This window comes from Poecilia formosa, unplaced genomic scaffold, assembly GCF_000485575.1.
Source record: "Poecilia formosa unplaced genomic scaffold, Poecilia_formosa-5.1.2 Scaffold259, whole genome shotgun sequence".
Lineage (NCBI taxonomy): Eukaryota > Metazoa > Chordata > Actinopteri > Cyprinodontiformes > Poeciliidae > Poecilia > Poecilia formosa.
In genome coordinates, this window is record NW_006800198.1 from 304764 (window position 1) to 328047 (window position 23284).

At 37.9% G+C, this 23284-nt stretch overlaps 2 protein-coding genes across 6 annotated transcripts in view; both read right to left on the reverse strand.

The window, feature by feature from the left end:
• thsd7ba (thrombospondin, type I, domain containing 7Ba) overlaps nt 1–23284 on the reverse strand; it is a 211742-nt gene that overhangs the window by 33752 nt on the left and 154706 nt on the right. For 4 of the 5 annotated variants that reach the window (XR_001664524.1, XM_016680858.1, XM_016680856.1 and 1 more), the window contains exons 17-18: nt 5909–5914; nt 273–406 (exon numbers count right to left, since the gene is read on the reverse strand). Coding sequence is in view for 4 of the 5 variants with exons in the window: in XM_016680858.1 (XP_016536344.1) it covers nt 273–406; nt 5909–5914 (140 nt within the window). In the remaining variant the exon portion in view is untranslated. The remainder of the gene's footprint in view (nt 1–272; nt 407–5908; nt 5915–23284) is intronic. The other variant, XM_007570353.2, reaches the window with a different exon arrangement.
• On the reverse strand, nt 8721–11379 carry LOC107838459 (uncharacterized). The gene is made up of 2 exons (XM_016680859.1): nt 10315–11379; nt 8721–9660 (listed from the first exon to the last, which is right to left on the reverse strand). Exons 1-2 carry the CDS (start codon nt 11155–11157, stop codon nt 9247–9249), a joined length of 1257 nt encoding a protein of 418 aa, XP_016536345.1. The 5' UTR covers nt 11158–11379; the 3' UTR covers nt 8721–9246.

A 23284-nucleotide genomic window follows, 5' to 3' on the forward strand; every position in this document is an offset into this window, starting at 1 on the left:
TTCTTTAAGAACAGCCGTAATAACAGTACAGCTTTATTTAGGTTTCTGTTTCCTCTGTTGCTTTCTAAGTGCCAAAGAAATGCAAAGAATGTGAAAATTAACTATCAGCATTCATTGTGAAGCAACAGCTTGTTGTGACCATTTCTCCTTAGTGCTGCGAGTGTGAATGACAAGTGAGTGAGCGTGCTGCACTGCTGTTGCCAATCCAACTTCTCTGGTTGTGTGCTGCCAAAGCAGCCCAACAGACTGCCAGGCCCATCCTGCACACTGACCTGATCTTGCGACTCTGGACTCCCTCTCCGCAAGCTGGCAAGTCGTCCACAGTGTTGATGGTGCAAATGGACCAGGGCTCGATCCGCCACTCGTACTGGCCACACTCCCTGTTGCACGGCACAGCCTCATACACCTAAATGCATGCATGAGCAAACAGACACACACACAAACACAGATGTGAGCAGAATGAAGGAGAAATGCATGAGAAATAAAACCAAAATATGTGAGATTTAAAAAATAAATCATGCATATAAATCAGACAACATAGACATATAAGGTATCCACTTGTGTCACTGTTTTATGTTATGAGCAGAAAATATTCAACAAGACTTTCAAAGATTTTTTTTTTATGGAATTGATCAGGAATGAAAGACTCCTGCTCTCAATAGAGGCCGTTTCTTCCAGCCTAACAAGAGAGCTGATGCCTTTAAGAGCCTGTTTTCTGTGGCATGCAAATTCATAAAGCTCAGAGTGTAAAGCTATGTTTCAAAGGCTGCAGTAACTTTTCTTTTCTGTGCCACAATGTGGAATGAAATGTTGCAGACTTGAACAAAAGATCTTCACAAAGACATCTCAGTCACACAGTTCTTTGTGCATTTCATTTCAATCAAACCCCTAAATGCAAACCAGTGATTCTTGAGAACAGGGACAAAATGGGTTTTAATTTTCCCCAATTTTTTTTTATTATTTCTCAACCTCATGTATGCAATTATGACAAATAATGTTTTGGAAATGTAAAGATGCTAAGGTGCAGGCTCCCAGTTGCAACATTTTTTTTAAAATTAAATTTTTAATCGACCTGACCCAGAACTTTGTCATCACCATCTGACAAAATAAATATTAAATATTTTTAATGACCCCATTAGTGATATTTTACTCATTTTTACAGAGAAATGCTTATCAAGAAATAAAAAAAAAATATTATTTAAAACAAAAAACAACAAAAAGTCCATCTGACGGAGTTGACAGTGCATGACGGAGTTGACACAGAACTGAAGGTGGTGACAAACTAGTGAATAAAATGAAAAACTTGATACATGTGAAGTTATGCAATTTATGTAAAATATATTAAAATGAATTAACTGCACATTTAAGTGAGATTTATCAACAATTTCATTGAAAGAGTCACAAATACTCTGATGGAGTTGACATCTGACGGAGTTGACGAAATGCCAAACTACCTCAATTTATATGATGTTATTCTGAAGGAGGTCGTAGCTTGTCAGGTCCATGAAATCTTTACAGTATACTGAAATTAAGAATTTATTTCACAAAATTTCATCAAAGTTTTGTAAATTGTCAGTTATGGAGTTGACACATCATGGTTGTGACAAACAACTTAGGAATAAAACAGAAGAAAAAAACTAAAGAATAACTTAAGCTAACCGGAGCTAACTAGCCTTCCTAGCAAAGGAAGAGAAAAGACAACGTCATGGGGTCCTCAGAAGTTCTGGTGCCCCCCAATAATGCCTGATTTTTTTTTACATTCTTTTAATTTCTGACAGTCTTGACAAAAACTAGGGACAAATTTCAATGGAATTGGAAAATATATAAAAAAATATTTTTAATTCAATGTATTGATACTTTTATAATTATTTGTATGACTACTTATACTTAATTGTCATAATATATAATTTTAGTATTTCTTAAATTGTTTTAAACTATTATAATGTGTTGAGTTCTGCTCCGGGTCAAGGGATTTTACAGGCATCATCCACCGACTACAATGTTTAAAATAATAATAATTAAAAAAAAATTCAGCAAACACCAGGGAAATATACATTGTTGCGCTCACATGACCCAGGTTAGTTTAGTCAGATATTTGAAAAGATTATATTTTGTGTATATTTTATTCAAATTTTGTGCTTTATCCATAGGACCTGTTTTGTCCCTATTCTCAAGAATCACTGAAACACATATTGATGCAATTTTGTTTTTTAAATCTTCGCAGGATGTAAATGTCCCAAGTATACATTTTGCTCCTCACACAAATATTCTGGATAGGGATAGAAGTGTATAAGCTAGCCTGCTGCACCCCCTGGAGCCTCCTCATGCTGCTGCCGTCTCCCAAGATGGACGCTCTCTTCTTTTCCTCATTAAAACTTCATAAAAAAGATGTTGTATTAGTCTTTTTTTTTTTTTTTTGGTCAAGAGTCATGGTTTTCAAGGACTGGCAGAGAGAGGTTTGCAAAAAGTGGAGTGGATGCTGAATCATCCAAACTTGTGGGTGTTGTGTCTGGTCCAAGATGTTAGGAAATACCAAAAATATCAGGGTTTATCATAATTAACTTTTTATTACCCATAATTATGTGTTGCTTCATTAATATTTCTGATTGCAAATCTCATTCAAAATGTAATGACATTTTTGTTAAACTATGTGTTTTTAAATGTTTTGCAGGGGGTTTACCTCCTTGATTTTGTATATAAATAAAAATAAACTGAATAGAAAAATTGGTTTTACACATTCAAGTTTCCATGATGTAAAATGTATGCTTATTCAGGAATCCCAGTAGGATTCCCAGTAGGCATGTTTTGACTTTTGACCAGAATAAGAATCTCAGCCACAATCCTTTCTGCATGAATTTTAAAAATTTTCTAATGCATGACGCACCGTGAATATTAAGAAGGTACACAAAATGGATGGATAGATAATTTAAAATGAATATATCAGGGCCTTCAACATTTTTAACTTTGCATTTTCTTCCATTTTTTTGAGATGCGCAGAATTAACAACAAAAATCCAACAACTCTTCCCAGTTTCAGTTCTTTTTTGTGTTTTGAAGTTGCTTCAGCCATCTGTGTGCCATTCAGTCAGGGGTCTTTTTGCTACTCTGTGAGAGATGTCTGCAGTGACACAACGTGAATCTTCTGATTCCAAATGGACAGTTCCGACTAGTTTAGAGAAAATTTGTATTTTTTGCAAACATGTTTCTTGAGCTTTCACGTCAAATTGTACACATGTGCTAAAAGCTTTCTTTTTTTATTTTTTTTATTTTTGCTTTATGGTTTATTAGATAAAAAAGGCAGAATGAGGCCATTTTTATCAAAGTATCTATGACTGTAAGGAAACTCTGAAATATGTTTTGAGATGCCAAAATTAAAAGATGAGAAAGCCCTGCAGAAAGAAGCTCAACGGTCCCTCTGAGTCTTAACATTCTGCAGCAGCAAGACAGGGATAAAGGCCATTTTGTCCACACCGAAGGAAACCTATGTAAGACATGGCAAGAACAGCATGGGGTGTGTGAAATGGCAATGACCATGGCAACAGCCCCTCCAGCCAACGATGTAATTGGCTGGATTTTGAGCTCATTCACTTCTCTCCTCTCTACCGATGAATCTGGCGCGTGTGTGAGCGTGTGTGTGCGTGTGTGTGTGTGTACGCCGGGGAGCAGTCGGCACAATGCTTCTGTAAAACACATATTTACTCTCAATCTATGTAACTGTCTGCCACGGTAAAAGGTACGCTCTTGAGGACAGTTTGTGGGAAAAGCTATGACAAGCTGTAATGCGTGTCAGCGAATGCGTGTGCGTTTTGAGTGTTTGTGTGCTCAGACTAGAGAGTGGGAATGAGAGTCGAGTATTCCCTTCCCTGCGGGCCACACAGATGCCTATTACACACCGTCATCATCTCCCATCTGTCCCTGCAGATGCCCCTGCTGGGAAAACTGGCAACTTCCCTACTCCCACTTTCACTACTACAACTGCATATAGACAGTTTGTAAAAACCTGTAAAAAAAAAAAAAAAGAACTTTTAGTCATTTACTATAAACATTGTTTACTGACCACTAAAGTCTGGATTTTGAGAAACACCCGTTATGAAAATGGCAAGATTTGAATCGGATATGAAACAGGAAACATCGTTAAACTTTACAGCCACAAAACGTAAACATTTTGAAACCATTTTATTCAAACGGTATAACAAAGCTTAAAAAAAAAATACCCAAAAGTCATGCCCACTCCTCCTTCATATACTGAGGAAGACAAAATCTCTGCAAATCTGTAATCCTACCACAGTGTTATAAACAAAAGGAGCATTTTTTTCAGTGGAGAATGTTCAATGAATCTGTGGCAACACAGAAAAGGAATACAGTAAGCACTTTTGCAACAAAGATTATACAGGAGCTGCGAGTGAGCTCCGCGGTAGTAAACAGCAGGAGGACGGATTTCTCCTCACCTAACAAAAACAGCCTCTGTTGGAAAACACAAGAAAACTTTCATACTAGAGAAGGAACAATCCAAATCTGTTGGATGACAGCAAAACATATTTTATCCCATGGCTAGGAAAGATAGCTTGAGCAGGAAATCAACAGCCAGACCAATAAGGTAACTGCGGGTGTTCTTTGTGAAAATGAAGTCTATCATGTAGGTGACTATCAACGTTGTATTTTTTTTCCTGTGTCTGAGTTTAATGGAGAGAGTATTTAGCTGTCTGGATATTTCAACTACTCTTCTATAAACTACAGGTAGCATTGGCATTAAGTAACTTTTAAGGGCCAAATAAAATGTTGATGCAAGAAAGCTTAATCTTAAAATCTCAAGTCTGAGAGATATGATAGACATTATAATGGGAATTTGACAGATCCATTACTGGAGTGCAGATAAACCCTCATTAGCAAAACAATGACTGATTACATGAAGAAAAGTGAGATTTACAAAATCACTGCATGTATCCATCATATAAAGATAAGTGAGGCAGTCATTTGAAAAAAAAAAAAAGGATTTCTGACACAATGGACATCAATTTTATAATGCTGGTTGGAACAGCAGCAGGAATTACAACTTCTGTCTGAACCCTACAGTTTTTCTGTATTTTGAATCATTTTTATTCACAGGTGGTTATTCCCCACTGTGATGAATCCCAGACTGACTCAGGCTCACAGGATGCTGTTTCCTTAAATCTACAAACTACTGCACACCGGCAACAGTTGTGCCATCTTCATCTTAACTGAATAAATCACCATATTAATTTTGACTTTATTAACTCAAGTTCAATCTGGGAGATTTGAAACCACTGCTTCCTTTGAGTGTGCACTGCGTTTTATATATATACATTTAAAAATGGTACATATGGTAATGAATATAAATGTTTTATTCTACAATCCTGAACATAACAGAAAAGGGAGATGTTTTAAACAAAATCCTGCACACTGGTGGGTTAAGGTTGGTGAACTACAAAGACTGAGCAAAACCCAGAGAAAAATGTTGGTTTTTCTTCCAAGTACATCAAAGGTTACATTTACAGAATAAAGAAGAATGGGCAATCAGTTATATTCATCAGACCCTGAGTGTCTCTATCCTCTGCTCTTTTGTTCTCCTTTAAAATGTTCTGGAATCAATTTTCTTTGATAAGCAATACAGGTGCTCTACCCTGGCTTAGTTTCTTTGAGCTCACTTTCAAAAACCTAACTGGCAATTTAGAATATAATGAAGAACTAATATTCTGAAGGAGATTAAGAAAATGTAAAATGAATACAGAGACTATCGAAGTAGGTTTGGTTCTAACTATTCCTTAAGTTTCTAAGCTTGTAACCAAAGGACCGAGAAGACAGCAGTACGGGTGAATTTGACAGATCTGACATGCATTTTGACCTCATTAGCTGAAGCAGAGAATATGTACACAATGAATGGCACTGACCTGAGCCTGTGTGGATGTCCATATGACAAGCCAGAAGTTGAGGAGGGAGAGAAAACAATATGATCATTAGTTTAGATTTAGCCTGCAGTGACATAAATGTATAGCTTTGCCTTATTTGAACTTTAAAAACTACTGCATTCTGCTCAGTGCTTCGTTAATGAGGGCAAAGGATGATTAGGTGCTTCATCAGCTCTTTTGGTCAAAACAGTGATTCATACTGCTGAGAAATTTCTGAAGAGCCACAGTTAGCTGCAACAGCTGTGCGTTGGCTGTGCCTGCAGTTGAGGGGCAACTAAAAGAAACTAATTTGTCTGGAGATAGTGAGTGTGAATAAACATATGCTTATATAGGCTGTGTGCTCGCTTTAAAAACAAGGTTCCTAGAAGTACATTTAAACTGGGGAATCTCTACTAATTAACTTCACTGCTATTATGGATTGTTTTTAGCGACGTACAGGAAAATTTATGGTTGTAATTAAGTTGTTTTCTATTTTATACTTTATTCCAACTCCCTGCATGATACAATTCTGTACGGAAGTTGACATTAATAGTCAAGGACACAAACTTTCTTTGCACATTTCTGGATTTATTTGAACTGTTTTGTCGTTGAAAACTGAAGCACATTGAATTTTCAACCGTCTGACCCAAACATTTAGATGACAGAAAATTTGTCAGGATGTTCAGGGACAATCTACCAACCCAAAGGCTCCACAGTCCGCAATGAGCCTGACCTTGTCATCGCTTTCCTCTGCAAGTTTGCTAGATTCTCATCTCCCTTCAGTGCTACCTCTGGGATTTCTCCCATTGAACTAAATTTTTGTGTTTCAATTTCAACTGGACCAATCAGCAAACAGGAGTAGGACTTATGAACAATGTGATGACAAATTTCTGAGCTGTTTAAAAATTGTAGTCTGCCATGGTTGGCAATGCAAGCAATCATTTCTCAAAGCAGAGGGTCCAGACTGCTTATGTGAAGCAAAGTCCAGAGCAAATGGCTTAAGCTGCCATGAATATTAAATCAGAAAACCCCAAACAAAAAAGAAGCATTTGCTCTGAAAGAAAACCTTCAAGTATGACTTCAATTTCCAGCTGTACACACTCAGTCTGGAGACGTTTTATGATGTGATGAGAAAAAATAAAACCATCTGACAAGATGAAACACTGAAGGAGTCAAACAGAGGCAATTAAAACTGACCACACTCTAGCAAGTGTCTTTAAAAAGAAGAGAGGAGCGTTTTGTTGGCCTTATTAAAGTCAACAAAACATGTGAGCTTTCTCTGCAGAAAAGTGACACCTGTGATTTGTGATATTTAACCGAATGTTACGTCTGTCTGTAATTCAGACTGTTTTAATTGATCCTGTGTGGTTCCAAGAAAACCTACAATAAATGTACATTTGTATACATAGTTCTTGGTTTTAAAAGTAATTAAAATTGTTGGCTGATTATTTCATCCTGAAAGAAGAATGGTTTAAAGAAAATTTGACAAAACCAAAATAATATGAAATAAGTGGTACTGTCATCCTAGAAGAGAACAGTGAGCAAAGTACCAGCTCAGAACAACATGATCAACAGTGAGACTTCAATGAAAGACCAGCAGCCTAAACCAATCCACAAATCTGCCCCCCTGCAGCACACCAGCACTGTGAGATCCCTTTACTGTGCAGATCAAGGATGCCTGTTTGGTTTTTAGTTTGTCACACTGCTTTGCAATCACACTGTGTGTCTGCACAGATACATGGGTAGTTATGCAAAACAAACCTATACAATACCTGCATGAAAAGTGCAAACGGGTTTCACTGCTGGGTTTGTGTTTCAGTGCAAACACAGAAAATGGGACACAGGGATTTGAAGTAGAGAACTCCCCTTCAGATCTCTGTCACTGTGACTTTGTGCTTCTGCTGTAAGCGGGATGATTCAGAGGAGAAAAATACCCCTGGTGGCATCTATTCTCCAGCAATGATGGCTTCTCAACATAATCAGCAAGATAAATCATTTAGATAAAGCTTACAGAAAATATGTACATTTGAGTTCAGAGCAAAAATGTTCCTGTGAAAATAAAACCTTTTTTTTTTTTTTTTGCATTTTTGTTTGAAAGCTTTTCACAAAGCTTGATAATTGTTTTCATTAAAAAAAACATGTCATAAAGGATCACAAAAGTATCATCTAATTGTGAAGTGGTATAAAAATTATGAATGGAATTTAAAACTGTTTTAAATAAAAAACAGTTTTAATATAACCCCTTTACTCTGAAGTCCTTAAATGAAATTTAATGAGGAACTAAGCAGATAGGTCTTTTTACTAACTAGTGTTATGTGATCAACTATATTTGGCTGTATGAGTGACAATTAGGATTTGAGAAGGCTGTACGTCACTGGATCTAAATCGGACTAGTTGGTATCAAAAAGAAAGAAATACATTAATCTATACTGAATTTAGCTTTTTTGGATTTGATATATTTGTTTTAAGTTTTATGTTGTGAAGTTACTTTACAAAACTGAACTCTACTGAAAACTGAATAAAATGAAGACTGAAAGTTATCTCATAGTTTCCCAGTAACATATCAAACACTATCTCAAGTATTTATTTTACAGGTAGTAAGAACCAGCCAGAATGCACAGCGTTCCAACCCTCATGAATTCATAAATAAAGTTCTGTTCTCGCCTTTGGCCATCAATTTGCTTTTTGTCGTTGTGTTTTCTATGTGGCTGTCTCTGCTTCATTGCTGTCTTCCTGTCAGATTTGTCATCACGCAGGATGTCGAACAAACACTGGCCAAACACCATTTACAGTATGTTCAATATATCCATATTTGCTCTCCAGCGAGGCAACAGCATGACTTTCTGTAATTGCAAAAACTGATTGGCTATCAACCCTGGAAAATAATTCCCCTTTCTTGTTTGCTTTTGAATTTATTATGGCGAGTCAGTTTAACAAGACCAGAATGCATTAGCAAATATAGTTTACAAGCACTTAACCCTGTAGCACAACGACGACTGTGGTCAAACATCTTTAACACATGATGTCAAGCCTCCCCGACGTTTTCAATTCAGCTCAGCAGAAACACCCTGACTGCAGGTTTTCCTTCCTGGAATCTATCAAAATGATATGGAAGTGATATCAATAGTTCTTCTACAACTATTGATATAATTGAACTATTGTCCAGTGAGACAAAAACTTTGAGTTTTTGTCTCATTTCAGAAACAAAAACTAAGTCAGCAGACTGGAACCAGCTCCAGTTCACCTCTGGATCAATAATCAGATCCAGAGATCTGATTATTGATCAGATCTCTGGTTTATTGATCAGTCTGATTTATTGATCAGTCTGATCAATAAACTGATCAGACTGATTCATCAGCCAGCAGAGGAATCAATTCAGCGGAACTGATTCTGGCTCCAATGTCTTCTGATTGGACCTGGACCGTCCCTGCTTTGACATTCAGATGGAAACATTTTACTCTCACTGGTATTGCCTCTCTCAGAACTATACACCTGTACTCTCCAGTGTCTCCATCAGTGGGCCGTGTCAGAGTCAGACTAAGGTCTCCAGTCTTCAGGGGGTCTTCATCCATCCTGGTTCTGGTCCTGTAGATCTGGTTCTGTTCTCCAGGCTGATCAGAACCGTTCTGATATACATGGACCTTTATCACTGGTTCAGGTTTGAGGCGCCTCCACTCCACTCTATCTCCTCCCAGCAGGTCAGGTGTTGTTGTGAACGGCAGCAGGACAGACTCCGCCCCCTCCTCCACCTCCACCTGTTGATGTCTAAACAAGAGTTTAACTTTCTCCTCCATAAGGATTTCTCCATCTCTGCTGTAGACTCTACAGGTGTAGGTTCCAGCGAGTGCAGGATCTCTCAGAGTCAGACTGAGATCACCAGTCTTCAGCAGGTCTTCATCCATCCTGGTTCTGGTCCTGTAGATCTGGTTCTGTTCTCCAGGCTGATCAGAGCCGTTCTCATACACATGGGCCACATCATCATCTCCATCTCTCCACTCCACTCTAGCGTCTGCAGGCAGATGATCTGTGGTTCTGCATGGCAGCAGGACAAATTCCTTCCCTGAATCCACCTCCACCTGCTGGACTTTGACCTTCAGATTGAATGTTTTTGCTCTCAGTAGTTTCCCCTGTCTCAGAATGAAACATCCGTACATTCCACTGTCTCTCTTTGTGGGATGTTTCAGAGTCAGACTGAGGTCTCCAGTCTTCAGGGGGTCTTCATCCATCTTGGTTCTGCTCCTCCATAGCCAGTCCTGTTCTCCAGGCTGATCAGAACCGTTCTGAAATACATGAACCTTTATCACTGGTTCAGGATAGGAGCGCCTCCATTCCACTGTATCTCCTCCCAGCCGATCAGTTGGTACTCTGAATGGCAGCAGGACAGACTCTGCCCCCTCTTCCACCTCCACCTGTTGGGCTTTGACCTCCAGCTGAACCTGTTTCGTCCAAAGGATGTTTCTTATCCAGCTGGAGGCACTGCAGGTGTAGATGTTTCTGTCTCCATCAGTGGGAGATGTCAGGGTCAGACTGAGGTCTCCAGTCTTTCGCAGGTCTGCACCTATGTTGGTTCTGGTTCTGTAGCGCTGGTTCTGTTTTCTAGGCTGATCAGAACCGTTCTGATACCAATGGACCATCCTGTTACTGCCGTCCCTCCATTTCACCTTAACGTCTTTAGGGAGGCGGTCTGCTATTTTGCAGGGCAGCAGAACAGATTCCTCCCCTGAAATCACCTCCACCTTCTCCTTCTCCAGCTCCATCTTTGTTTCCGAGAATAAACGATGCCGGAAATAATAAAAAAGAGCTGAAGCAACATTTAGAACAGTTAGAATTAGAACCAGGAGAACCGGGAGTTGTTTGGTCCAGGATGAAGATAGCTTTTTAACCAGCAGCTCTTCACTTCTAACTCTCTGTTTTCCTCTGTCGCTCCTGACGCTGCAACTGTAGGTTCCAGTGTCAGACGTCTGCAGGTTGGTCAGATTCAGGCTGAGGTCTCCGGTCTCCAGGGCATCAGTCTTCATGGAGGTTCTGCCTCTGTACAGCTGGTTCTGATCCATCAATTGATCTCCTTCCTGCTGACGTTGATGGACGGTTGAAGGACTGAGGTCAGAGCGGCTCCACTCCACTGTGGGTCGGTCCATGTCATCTGTAGGAAACTCACAGAACAGCAGGACGGATTGTCCCTCAAGCATCTCCACTGCTGAGGCCTGCCGGGACACGTGCAGGATGATCCCAAACACAATCATCATCTTCATCTTTCTCTCCAAAACAACTGAGTGTCTTTAGTCATCTTCCATCAGCTGATTATCTTCAGTCTCTTCAGGATCCAGCAGCTCTCACCAAGTTACTGACACAGATCAGTTCTGAGGAAAGACGAGGCCGTTCTGTTTCCTCATTGTTTGACACCTGAATGAAGTCAAAGTCCAGCTGAGGCAACTGTTGCTGGGCAGTGATTGGTTGTTAAGCTGATAAGTCACAGCTGACTTCAGGACTTTGACTTCATTCAGAAGTCAAAGTCCTTCAGGATGGGAAGAGGAAACTGGAACATTTCATTATTTCATTGGCTAGAAGCAAAGCTTTGTGCACTGTGATTGGTCAGTCTGGATATATGTGCTGAACTGCAGTATCTTTATTCTGTGAACAAATAATTTTTAAACAAACGTTTCTTTCAGCTGTTTGATCAGACACAAACAGCTGTCAAAATACCTGAAATTTGATAGGTCCTCCTCTTTATTTAATTAAAATAATTCACAGCAAGAAAATATCGCAATGCAGTGAAGGAACAGATATTCACCTGTTTTGTTGTTTGTGAATCTTGTGTGAAAATGAGCAAGAGTTTGTAAAATCACCAAAAGAGGAACTTCAGGTGCCTCAGAGTAATGGAGTTTTGAGAAAGTTGGAGTTTCCTGGCTGCAGAGAGTAGAGACTTTGGGAAAGTAGGTGTGTATGTGCTCCAAGAGAAAATATTCTCAGCATTTTTCAAAATTAAATAGTATTTATTTATCCTACTCACTGAGTAGACAGAAAGTTTTCTTCTTTACAGATTAATGTAAAACATAATCATTTTAACATTCATTGGGATTGTTCCTTTCTTAAAGGTAATATGTGTATTATAAGGAAACAAATACTTGATATTAGGATGATGTAACCCCAGGGTGGTGACAAGAAATATTAGGGTAAACCAGGCCAGATTTGATGACTCTATTATATCTTAAGGGTTTTATGATTTTTGTTGGTATGAAATATTGTTAGTCATCTAGGTTTATTAGCAGTAATGAGACAAAACTGCTCAATTTAACAGGCCCTTCCAGACAAAGGCTAGTTTGTATAACCAGTTCATGATCAGGCTTTTAGAAGTTAACCTGAAACTAACAGAAGGAAACATCTAAAATCAACAGAATAAGACTTTAGCACAGACCAGGAAGGTGCTAAGCTCTTTTGTCTCATGAAAAATGCTTTAATCTTATTTTTCTGTCTAATCACAAGAAGTTGTAAAGTTGGAAAAGTTATAAAGATGGAAATTCACCCAAAACAGTATAAAGCAGAAGCACTTCCTGAAAACACACAGGAAAAACAAACAGGATACATGTTGTGTGAGAAGATCAAGCCATTGTGAAGTATTGATTTTTTTTTTCTTCTATTTTTCCAGGTTAGTATTGTGTCCTTGGTGATAGTCAGGGCCACAAGCAGCAGGGTTTGGGTCTGTTTGGAGTTTATGTTCAGTTCTTCTAGAGTACCAAGTAAGCAGACAGAAGGGGATAGTGGGATGCTGTGGCCAGAGATTTCAGACAGTTTGGTGAATATTTTTTCCAGTAACTCTGTATTGGTGGACAGAACCAGAGTGCATGGAAATGGTCATCAGTTGTGCTAAGTGCACAGTGTTTGCAAATGTCTGATTTTGTAAGTCCCATGACATGCATTCTGTGCTGTGTAAGGTGTGTTCTATGGATTATTTTATATTGTATTAACTGTATGTTGGTGCTGTTAGACATGGTGAACATATTATGACAAACATTATTCCAAAATGATCTGTATGGATAATGAGGTCTTTTTCCCATTTAGTGATCAAAATTTGAAGTGCATTGTTGGTTAAAGATATCAGTTTATATAGTTTTGAGAGTGTTTGTGGAGACTTTGCGATTTTACTGATGCTGTCTAATAGAGACGGTTTTCCGTGGTGAGTTATTTCCTTGGTTTGTTTTGATGGCTTGTTATACTTTATTATATTGAAGAAACTGCTTCCTGTCACTGCTGAATTTATCAAACTTTTGAAATGTTAAGAAGTTGTGTTCATAAAATATGCGGTGGAGGTATGTGATGCCTTTTTCTTTTCACAGGGATGATTTATTTGCAGTGAAATCTGGATTATTCAAAAATAGCTGTTTGAGTTGTGGGTGAGAATATGGAGTTTTTTATTTTACTGAGCTTCTACCAAGCTGTCAGAGTTGCTGCAATTGAAAGAGGTATTGTCCTCCATTGCTTTAAGTAGGCGTCCTAGCACTCACAATCAAGCTCATGTACATGCTCCTTAATGTGCTAATGGTAGAGAAGCTTATTGTTCCACTAAAAGTGTTTATCCACTGTCTTCAGTGGCCACGCTAAACAGCTGGAGCATTCATGGCAGGCTCAGTTGTGGTAAGCCAGTTCCAGCAAGGTGGGAGGGTGTGAGCAGTACATACACTAGGATGATTGACAGAGCTAAGACCCTCCTCCTGACTCTGATTGGTTGTTTTTGACCAATGGTATTTCTGCAGTCAGTACTGGGAACAATGAGAGAAGGTGGAGGAGCTCCATTTTCTTTTTTTCACAGATTACCTGGTTAAACCTGTAATGACAGAATGATAATTTTAATGTATAAAAATAATATCCTGATACATACTGCAGCTTTACACAGTGATGTAAATGTATGTTCTCAGCTGCACTCTGCAGAGCTCTTTCTCCCTTCACCTTTCTGTCTTTCTGTTGGAGAGCATTTTTCTCAGCTCTGTATAAGAGCGCCTGTTTTGTGCTTGGTTCCCTGAAATGGATCAAGGATAAGAGATCAGCGTTCTGCACCACATGTCAAGCTGCAGGCTGCTTCTCATTTCCAAACCCCCTCCTCTATTTGTACAGGCCTTCATCTCCACCAATGCAAGATTGTGCACTCAGTCGCCAGTTCATTCCATTCCAGCCACTATTTGTTGTTTTGAATCTCCCTGTGCTCTTCCTAATCCCGCTCCTCGTTCTGCGACCACTTTCCACCAGCTTGACTCCACTATCCCCCACTCATCCTCTAAAACCATCCCATTCCTCTTGCTGCTCAACTTGATCATGGCTTCCCCCTGCAATCTGCTCAGCAGTAACATCTCTATTCAGCCGAGCTGTTTTCCTACATCTATTTGTAAAATCAACAAATAAGTGCTTCCCAGTGCCAAAGCATCTCTGAGATTAACTAACCTTAATAAAAAAACTATTTTTTATATTCACACTAACCACTATCTGAAGTTTTCTGCCTATTTTTCTTTGCATTTGTAAGAGGTGTGTCTGCTATCTCTGGTCATTTTTATCGCCACAGGTGTGAAGTAGCTTAAAGGAGAAGATAAATATGTTTGTCACACCTACTCACAACATAAAGGTTTCTAGGATGTGATAGTCCTACCAAGAAAATCTGTCTGTTTGCCTATGTATATATTTGTACACATTTTTTATGTATTTATTTTTTGCTTCTTCGCCATCTCAAAGAAGAGAAATAGGCAACCGTTTGCATGCTCTCTCACTTTCTGTTGGATTTAAATACAGACTTTAATAAAAATTTAGTATCGACTATTTTTGCTTATTCTTTTATACATTTGGGAGCTTGTAATTTATAAACAATTTCTGACAGAATTGCATACAGACGGCTCGGATAGGATTTTTTTCAAAGCCATAAATCTAGCTAATTCTCCCGTTTGTATGCATCTAAAGGCCACACACGGTAACTGAAATGCACAGAGAGACGAAGCTATTATGGTAATAAAATACAAACACTGAGTGCAACATGATATTAAAGTCAGTGATGTTACTTTCCTATGTTATTTTAATATTCACTCCTACGTGTAATGAAATGTGTTTTCTTATTAGCACATAATAGAAACAACTGATCTTTAAAGCTGAGACCAGAGCATTAGAGAAGCACTAAAGTGTAAATATTCTGAAGAGCAAATGTCAGAATTATTCTAATTTGCATGTCTTATGCCTGTAGAAAAAAAAATATTTTATTAGCTAGCAAACAGAAGGAAAAGGTAACATGCCTTCACTAGTGTCTGTCACTGCTTAATACCAAAGGTATTTCCAGATTTGTGCAATTTTTTAAATTGATCACTACACAGCTTAAAATGTACAATCATTTTAGACAATTTAGACATTTTACACAAATAATCTGAACATTTTTGGTCAACCGCATAAAATGAGGTTTTAAATAACAATAAACATCCAATATTGTATAAGCTTACGCAATTTTCCTGTATAACATATTTGTGTAAATGTAACTTTTTTCAGATGTTTACTACAGCACATTAGCTACATTATCAGTTTACCTGGCCATGTTGAGCTAACTATAAATTAAATGATGAATAAACCGGTGATGCCACCTGAACTTTGGAGCAAATGAAGCTTGGATAATGTTATAATCCTGGAGCTTTGTGTCTATTTCCTTTGTTTTGTTATCATCCCCCGTCATTTCTGCTGTGCTAAGGAAGACGCACAAGAATCCAAACAGAGAAGGTCAAGAGAAAATGTTGGACTGCTAAAACGTACAAATAGGAAAAAGAAATGATGACTGTCATATTTCAAAGCAGCAGGAAAGAGCCGCTTCTTCCTCTGTAGGTGGTGAAATGTGGCATAACAGCAGCTGTCAAAAGCACTTCTTTCTGCACATAGTAAAAGAAAAGTGGTGCATATGGCTGACATGTTTGTCCTCTCTGTCTCTCACTATGCATTTAGGATAAAAAAAAAGTTGATATATTGGATGTCACAGCATCCCAAGACATAAGGTTTAGAACAACATTTTAGTTTTTTGTGCTTTTTACCACAGAGTCATGTTTTATGCAAAGCAGACATAACATAATCCACAAAAAAGGGGAAAGAAGTATCAATGTATTAAAAGTGAAGAAAAAAAAAGCCACATGATTCAGTGTTTTGTATGATGAGTCATATTTGCCTGTTGCCATAGTAACATAACAAGACACACTCGATAGCTTAGAGATTAAAAAGTCTAAAATTACTGAATTTGATATTAAAACTTAAGAAGCTTTAGAAATAGACAGTTTGGCTGCAGAATAAAAACAGACGTTTATTCTTCAAGAATTTCCAGTTTTAGAATCATATAGAAATATGAGGGAAAAAAAGGACAATTCTGCTCTAAATCTGGGTTGTCTTTTTCCACTTATGAAATTTCGCATTATTGAGCTTTTTGTAGCTGTTTAAATGCTTGTGGACATTATTTTTCTTTTCATGTGTTTACATCACACAGCCATGAAAAATTCTATATTTTTATGTTATCTCTAAATCTGTAGAGTTTCCCTTTAATTTGCAGTAAAGCACGTTTATGTCGGTACTATATTAAAGGTTGAATTTTTCAGAGTACCTTTAACAGATTGTTCTGAAGGAGCTCTGCAAAACTTGTGAGAACCAATTTGCACTTGTAATTTTCCATATTTCAGACAGTCTATTGAAAGTGACCACTTCATTCACCCTGTCAGAGCAGGAAAATTGTTTTGTACGATGACTTGGAAATCCTACCACTGAACTCAGAAGTCTGTCTCTCTGATTTGAGTCATTTTAAAAGTTCTTGATGTTCTCGACTAGTTAGCATCACAACACCAGAGCTCTCCACTTAGAATTTATACAGTTTATTGTAAAATAGCTCTGACAGCAGACAGTCATGACTTCAGGAACATGTTTAAGCCCCCATTACAGTAAAAACAAAAAGACCCGTCTATCGTCACAAAAGGATTTTAAAGAACAATATAATCTTCTTCTAGACTGGATTCCCAACCAGATTGCAGTAAATACACCCATCAAGTTCAGCAGCTTTGACCAATTTGCACTTATTTTTTTCTGACAAACTGAAGTTCCTGTCCTAATGAAACTTTACTTGAAACACAAAAAGCAACATCTGTCAAGAGGAATCTTGCCGAAGGATATTTTCATCAATAGGTGATGATGGAGATTTTGAAAGACAGAGAAATGCTACATAACTTCAATAGAACCAGTGAGAAATGAAGTGCATTGACTGTTAAATAGGTATTGAACCAAATGCAGTCTAAACAAATTGCACTCAAAAGGTTTGTCCCGAGTCACAAGTTTAGAAGACAATTATCACTGACACTGACCAAATGTATGTAATCTTCTGAATTCGAAGAAAGTTACAAAAAGATCTTTAAAAGTGATCTCACTAAGTTTCCTGGCATCATTTTGGTGATTCTAACATAAAAGTAGAGAATTATGATCTGATTTAACCTCAAAAAGTGAAGAAAAATGTGTGTGCATCTTTTTATTCGTTGTATGTAAATACCTATAACATAGTGTGGTAAGATATAAACTAAATAGAGGGAAGATTGAAACTGTTAAAAAATATGCCTTAGAAATGACAAAAACAAAACAAAACAAACCTGGTAAAATTGCTTAAAGGTATTGATGTAGAAAAAGGATTGTTCCTCTTTGTGGCCTTAAGGCAGAATCATTTCATCTGTGAGCTATGCTGAAAATTATACACCGAGTTTGTCCTTGGCTCAGCACAAAATGATCTCAAAATTATATCTGTGCTAAGGAAATAACACAACAAGGACCAATTCAAAGAGTAAATGAATGGAATACAAAACCAGAAATGCCTGAACTGCAACTATCGACATGGGAGCAGTTGTTTGTTACTGCAGATCTAATATAACGCTTGAAATGATGTGTACTGGTAAATGTTTAGTGAGTGTGTGTTGCTGTTTTGTTTGTGAACATACCGATGCTTGCAACATTTTTACCCACTGCTTTGATCGCTGTTTAGCAAAAAAAAAAAAAAAAAAAATCACAATGGCATAACCATGACATAATCAACTATTACTGCGCTGAAGATGACTTGCATGAAGATGACATGCCAAAGACTTAAATATCAATAAGCTTATCTTTAACAGAGCTTATTACATCAGCCTGCTACACAAGAACTTTCCCCAATAGTAACAGAATAAAGATAAAAATGATAAAGAATCATGTATTTATGTCTCGTATCCAGAAGGACGACACAAAGCAGAATATCATCTCGTCACAATTAAACAGCCTCATATTTCTTCAAAAGAAATGTTGGATTACCAAATATCTCTCTTTATGACCAAATGCATGACTTTCCAGGCATGTTGTCTTGTAACTGGAAACTCTGCCAACAGCACCAACAGCCTCAATGCTCAATTGCCATGCACACCAACAGCCCAGTGAAGGGAGCCAAGACATCGAATCATGACATGAAAGCACCAAATGCTTAATTTGTTGATGCAGGGAGATTGACAGAGGACTGTTGACAACAGACATACAAACAAGTAGGAAAAATAATAAACCATTCAGGCACATCAGCAAAAACCCAAAGGTATCAACAGAGAAGTTTTAGTTTGTGAACAACCATAATAATAGATCTGTCATTGCTTGGAGTCACAGGATATTGTGGAGGAATATGTTGCTCACACATGATTATTGCCACCATGGATCTGTGCTGAAGTGACATGACAAGACAGGAAGATCTCAGGCTCAGTCAATAAAGATTTCTGAAGAGGAAAAAAAAAAAAACAAGCAGAGCAAAACTACCGTAACACATCAAGAAAAGTTTGTTGCAGCCCAGCATAGAAAGAGACATGCTGCGATTTGTGTTTACAATCTGAGATGTGTAGCAGAGATACCGTGTCAAAATGCAGAATTTACAGTCATGTGAAAACGGTAAGGCACCACATGACAGTTTGGGATCTTTTGTTATTGCAGGATTTATGGAAATTTTATATCATTTTCAACAATATGTAAAATCGTATCAACAAAAACAGCAATATATCACTATGCATTTTGTGAAATGGAATAAAAATATTAATTCTATGAGGAATACATTTGTAAACCTTTTACATTTATTCAAAATTAAAAATGCTAACATTACATGTAAACATACAGCATAAAAACATCATTATTCATCATTGTTCATGCACATTTATGTACCTTTCAACATTTTACATCTGACTGTATGTTGAGATCTCTGTTATGATCTTTAAAACACAATTCTTTTTTGATGAAAAAAAAAAGTGTGGCACAGCTGTTATTTAAATCCTAAATGTTAATTGTGGATAATTACGATCGTTCTTCCAAAATAGAGGCAGTGACATTTAGATCACTGAAGAAAATGCAACAGAAAGTTTTATATGCAGAAGAGTCTGTTAAATTGCTTCTCTCTTGCAACCAACAGATTATATAAAAGATAAAACTCCAGACAAATCAGAGATGTTCTAATGCTTTACAGTAGTAAACCTTCCCAAAACCTCAAAAGTGCTCCTGATAAATTTGGTTAATGTTGTCTAGTTCACATGTGAGTTTCTGGGTGTTTTGAGCGAGAAATGATCAAATGTATTGCAACCACCTCAAACTACACCGTGCTTCCATAAAATGGACCAATTTTGAACATTGGCATCAGTTTTAGTTCACATTGCTACCAATAAGACCTCCCTACTGATGTCAATGGTAAAGTGACGTAATCCAAACTGATCCAAGGTAGCGAGATAAAGAAATACTCTCTCTTAGATATTTCATAAATACATTTCACAAAGAACCTCAGAGTGAATGCTAACCTTTCTAACTTCTGTCTCCAATTACAGTTCATCCAATTGACATTTGCAAGTACGTACTCTAACCTGCACCACACAAAGTTGGCACACTGCTGCTAGGTAAAGGCCTATTTAAACGTATTCCACTGCTGAGTTGAAAGCATTGAATTCACACTTATGTGAATATATTTTTAGACAGGTTGAAAAGATTGCCAGGTTGAACAGCACTTTCCCTATCACAAAGGCTCAGGAAAAAAAACATGCTCATCATAATTTCCTGTACGTACTTTGTTGTGATTTATGTTTCAGCTCGAATTCTGCAGAGGATCTACGCTCAAAAGTCTGCAGATTACATGAAGTTTAAACAAACAGGCAACACTGTTTTACAGTAGCACTGCTCTGCTGTACGGTACCACCTTCTTCAATAATATCATTCTTCACTGGGATGTTATGAATTCTACTTTAGCCCCAATTATCCTCCTTAAGACTCTCCCATTCTGGACCTAAAGCTAAGCAGTAGGCGTGCGGTCATGTCGTTGTAGGATATTCATTTTCACTCACCTTTCACACACAGCTCAGACTACCTGACCTGCTTAGATGGGTAACTTAGTGAGTGGTTACAGAGAAAACGCCACACGTTTTTGCAGACAGCCTCCTTTGGGGACAATGACTTTGCATTTTCCATCCATCCATGAGTTTTTTTGTTTGTTTTTTTTGGTATTTGATTATCCTTGAATGTACTTTGTGAAGAATCTTACAAATGTGCATAAGATCTCATCGTGTCAGACAAATGCTCCTTTCATGCAGTCTCTGGATCCAAAAACCGTGTAACAGAAGTGAACTAGATGAAGTGAAATATCATTGCCGTTTATGGGCATTAATGCATAAAACAAGCCCACAAACTTCCGACCAATCACACAACACATCACACAGTGCTCTGCACAAAATAGTTCAACCAAACTTGGTGCTCAGAAGGGGAAGCAGATCCCTCCTTGCGAACAAGACAATGCAACTTTTGTCACACAACTAGGTCAACGAGAGCCAATTTCTACAGTTCTGGTGAAGTACAGGAGGGCCTTCAGTTTTAACTATCTCAATATAAAAGAGTTTAGCAATCTAGCTGACAGGGTGGGTTTTTTTATATATTTTGATAATAACACCAAGACTACAAACAAAAATAAACATGCAAAAAAAAAAATCATTTTTACTAGATTTTTAATACTGCAGGTATATTAATGATAATAATACAATACATGATACGATAATTGACTGCTGGAGTTGATGGAGAGTCAGTGTAGGTGTTGTAAAATGGAAGAGATGGGATGGAAGGAGGGGATCTGGGTGATGATACGGGTGGCAGACTTCTGAACCGTTTGAAGTTTATGGAGGCATTTCTGTGGGAGACCGTAGAGAAGATAATTACAAGACTGGAGGTGACCAGGCTACGAACAAGGACAGAGATGAAGTGAAGGTCCAGGGAGGGGCAGAGGGGATTTATGGAACGAAAATGGAAATAAGCACATAGGACAATATTATTAATGTGGGATTGAAAGTAGACGATACCGTCATCGATGACATTCACACCATATACCCGAGGGGGAGATTGAGGACTGTCAATCGGGGAGAAGTTATTGGTTTTAAAGAGGGTGGACTGCTGACAATTAGTAAAATTTCAGTTTTATCTGAATTTATTCCTGCCCATATTGATGATTGCATTGCAATTTTATTAACACCAATATCAGTGAAATCTTGATGTGAACTGAAATGTTGCACAACACAGCTGTTAAATGTGAAATCATATGAGAAGGGAAGCAACTGACAAAACTCTGTTTTACATATAAAGCATGGTAAAACCATAAAAATGAAAACTGCCTTTACAGATTTATCCAACACGTGAATTAAAAATCCAAAATACACAAAGACACAAACTCAGGTAACAAACAATGAATGTTGCTCAGTTGGGCAGTTCCAGGTTGGATGGAGCGCAGGTATTAACAGAATTAAAAAATAACTGTGTGACTGGCACAGAGGCTGCCAGACAGTGCAGACAGTTCCTTTGTATTATGTGGAATGTGCATCCGCCACCGGATAGCTGAGCACTTGACAGGAAACACATGTGGGAGTTATGATGAAATTCAAATGTCTCCTGTAATTATAGTTCCAATTTGTGTGTTTCTCTGGGAGCTCAGCTTTGACATCTGTGAGTCTTCTGTTACAATCTCTCAGGGCATCTCCTGGCTGCTGATGGTGGGATTGTAAAAATAAGCGTGTGTGGCCTAAATTTGTACGCCAAATGTTTTGTGGGTCTAAATTGTAAAAAAACAACAAAAAAAAAACAAACAAAAAAAACAACACATTTAAGAAAATCATTACATTCTGAATAATCTGAATCTGAGTGGTGTTTTTTTTCTCGGCCATAAGATTCTCTTTGTGGATGATCCTCGACACTCAACATGCGCTCACTTCAAATAAATAGGGGCTTTGCAGGATCATGGACCTCGCTCAGAAAGTTGTGCATAGGATTAATGCACAAAGTAATTGATTTTGTAAAAGTGTGCACGTCCACTTGTCCATGCAAACTTTCCTCAATGCATCATAATCAGTTTAGAAACGAGTGCACTTGCTGGCTGTGGAGTGCTTTATAGTCATTTTTACCAAATGATAAAAACCAGCTGGCATGTTATCACCTGGCAAACAGCCTTGTAACCGGTGCATATGCATTGAAATCATCCATGTAATGTTAAAAAAACATACCAATAATCGTCGTTTATAGTGCAGTGGGAGAAGGCCGTTTCAGCTAATATGCACTCATGAGGTCAAGCAGAACAAGATCAACTACTTTATGTGACATGTCAGATTTAAGCTATTTTAAAACTAGTAAATAATGGTTTGTTGTATGGGTGCGAAATGCAAACACAAATCAGTGAAGGGGCAAATTGAGAATGATAGAGATGGCATTTTGGGGAGAGCTTTAACAAAGCAATGGAAACTAAAAGAGATGAATTACAAATTCTCTGCCTTACAGCTTTATAAAATGATTATATGCTAGAAGATGTGCTTGGCAGAATTACAACAATCCCTAAAGTTTAGATGTTGGCTTGAAATTTGGTAAGGAGTGCAGCTCTCAGTGGACATTTGACCTGTTCCAGAATGAGCAGTCAAACATGAAGTTTGTATCTCATAAAGTTGTGAACAAAATCAGAATCCTAGACAGAATGACACTGCAGAGAAGGATAAAAAAAGTCCAGGCCTCCAGATGCTGCCCTCTTCCTCATTGACCAGCAGCAGAGCTTTGAAAGGCTTCATGGATACAAGTTTCACCACCTTAAAAGTGTTCAACATAGACATGTTCTAACTCAGAGTAAAATAAGACACCGGTAACATAAATCCTGGACCTGATTTCAGGTGGCATGCATATTGGGGTTTCCGTGTTCTTAGGCATTCATTTCTCACACGCGTCTAAAATTAGCCTGTATGCCGACGTCTTCCTACTGTTGAACGTCGTTGTCAGAGAAGTCTAAATACCACCACCACCCGGGTGAATTTATCACCTTTGTGAAGTATATTGTCACTTTTCTGAAGT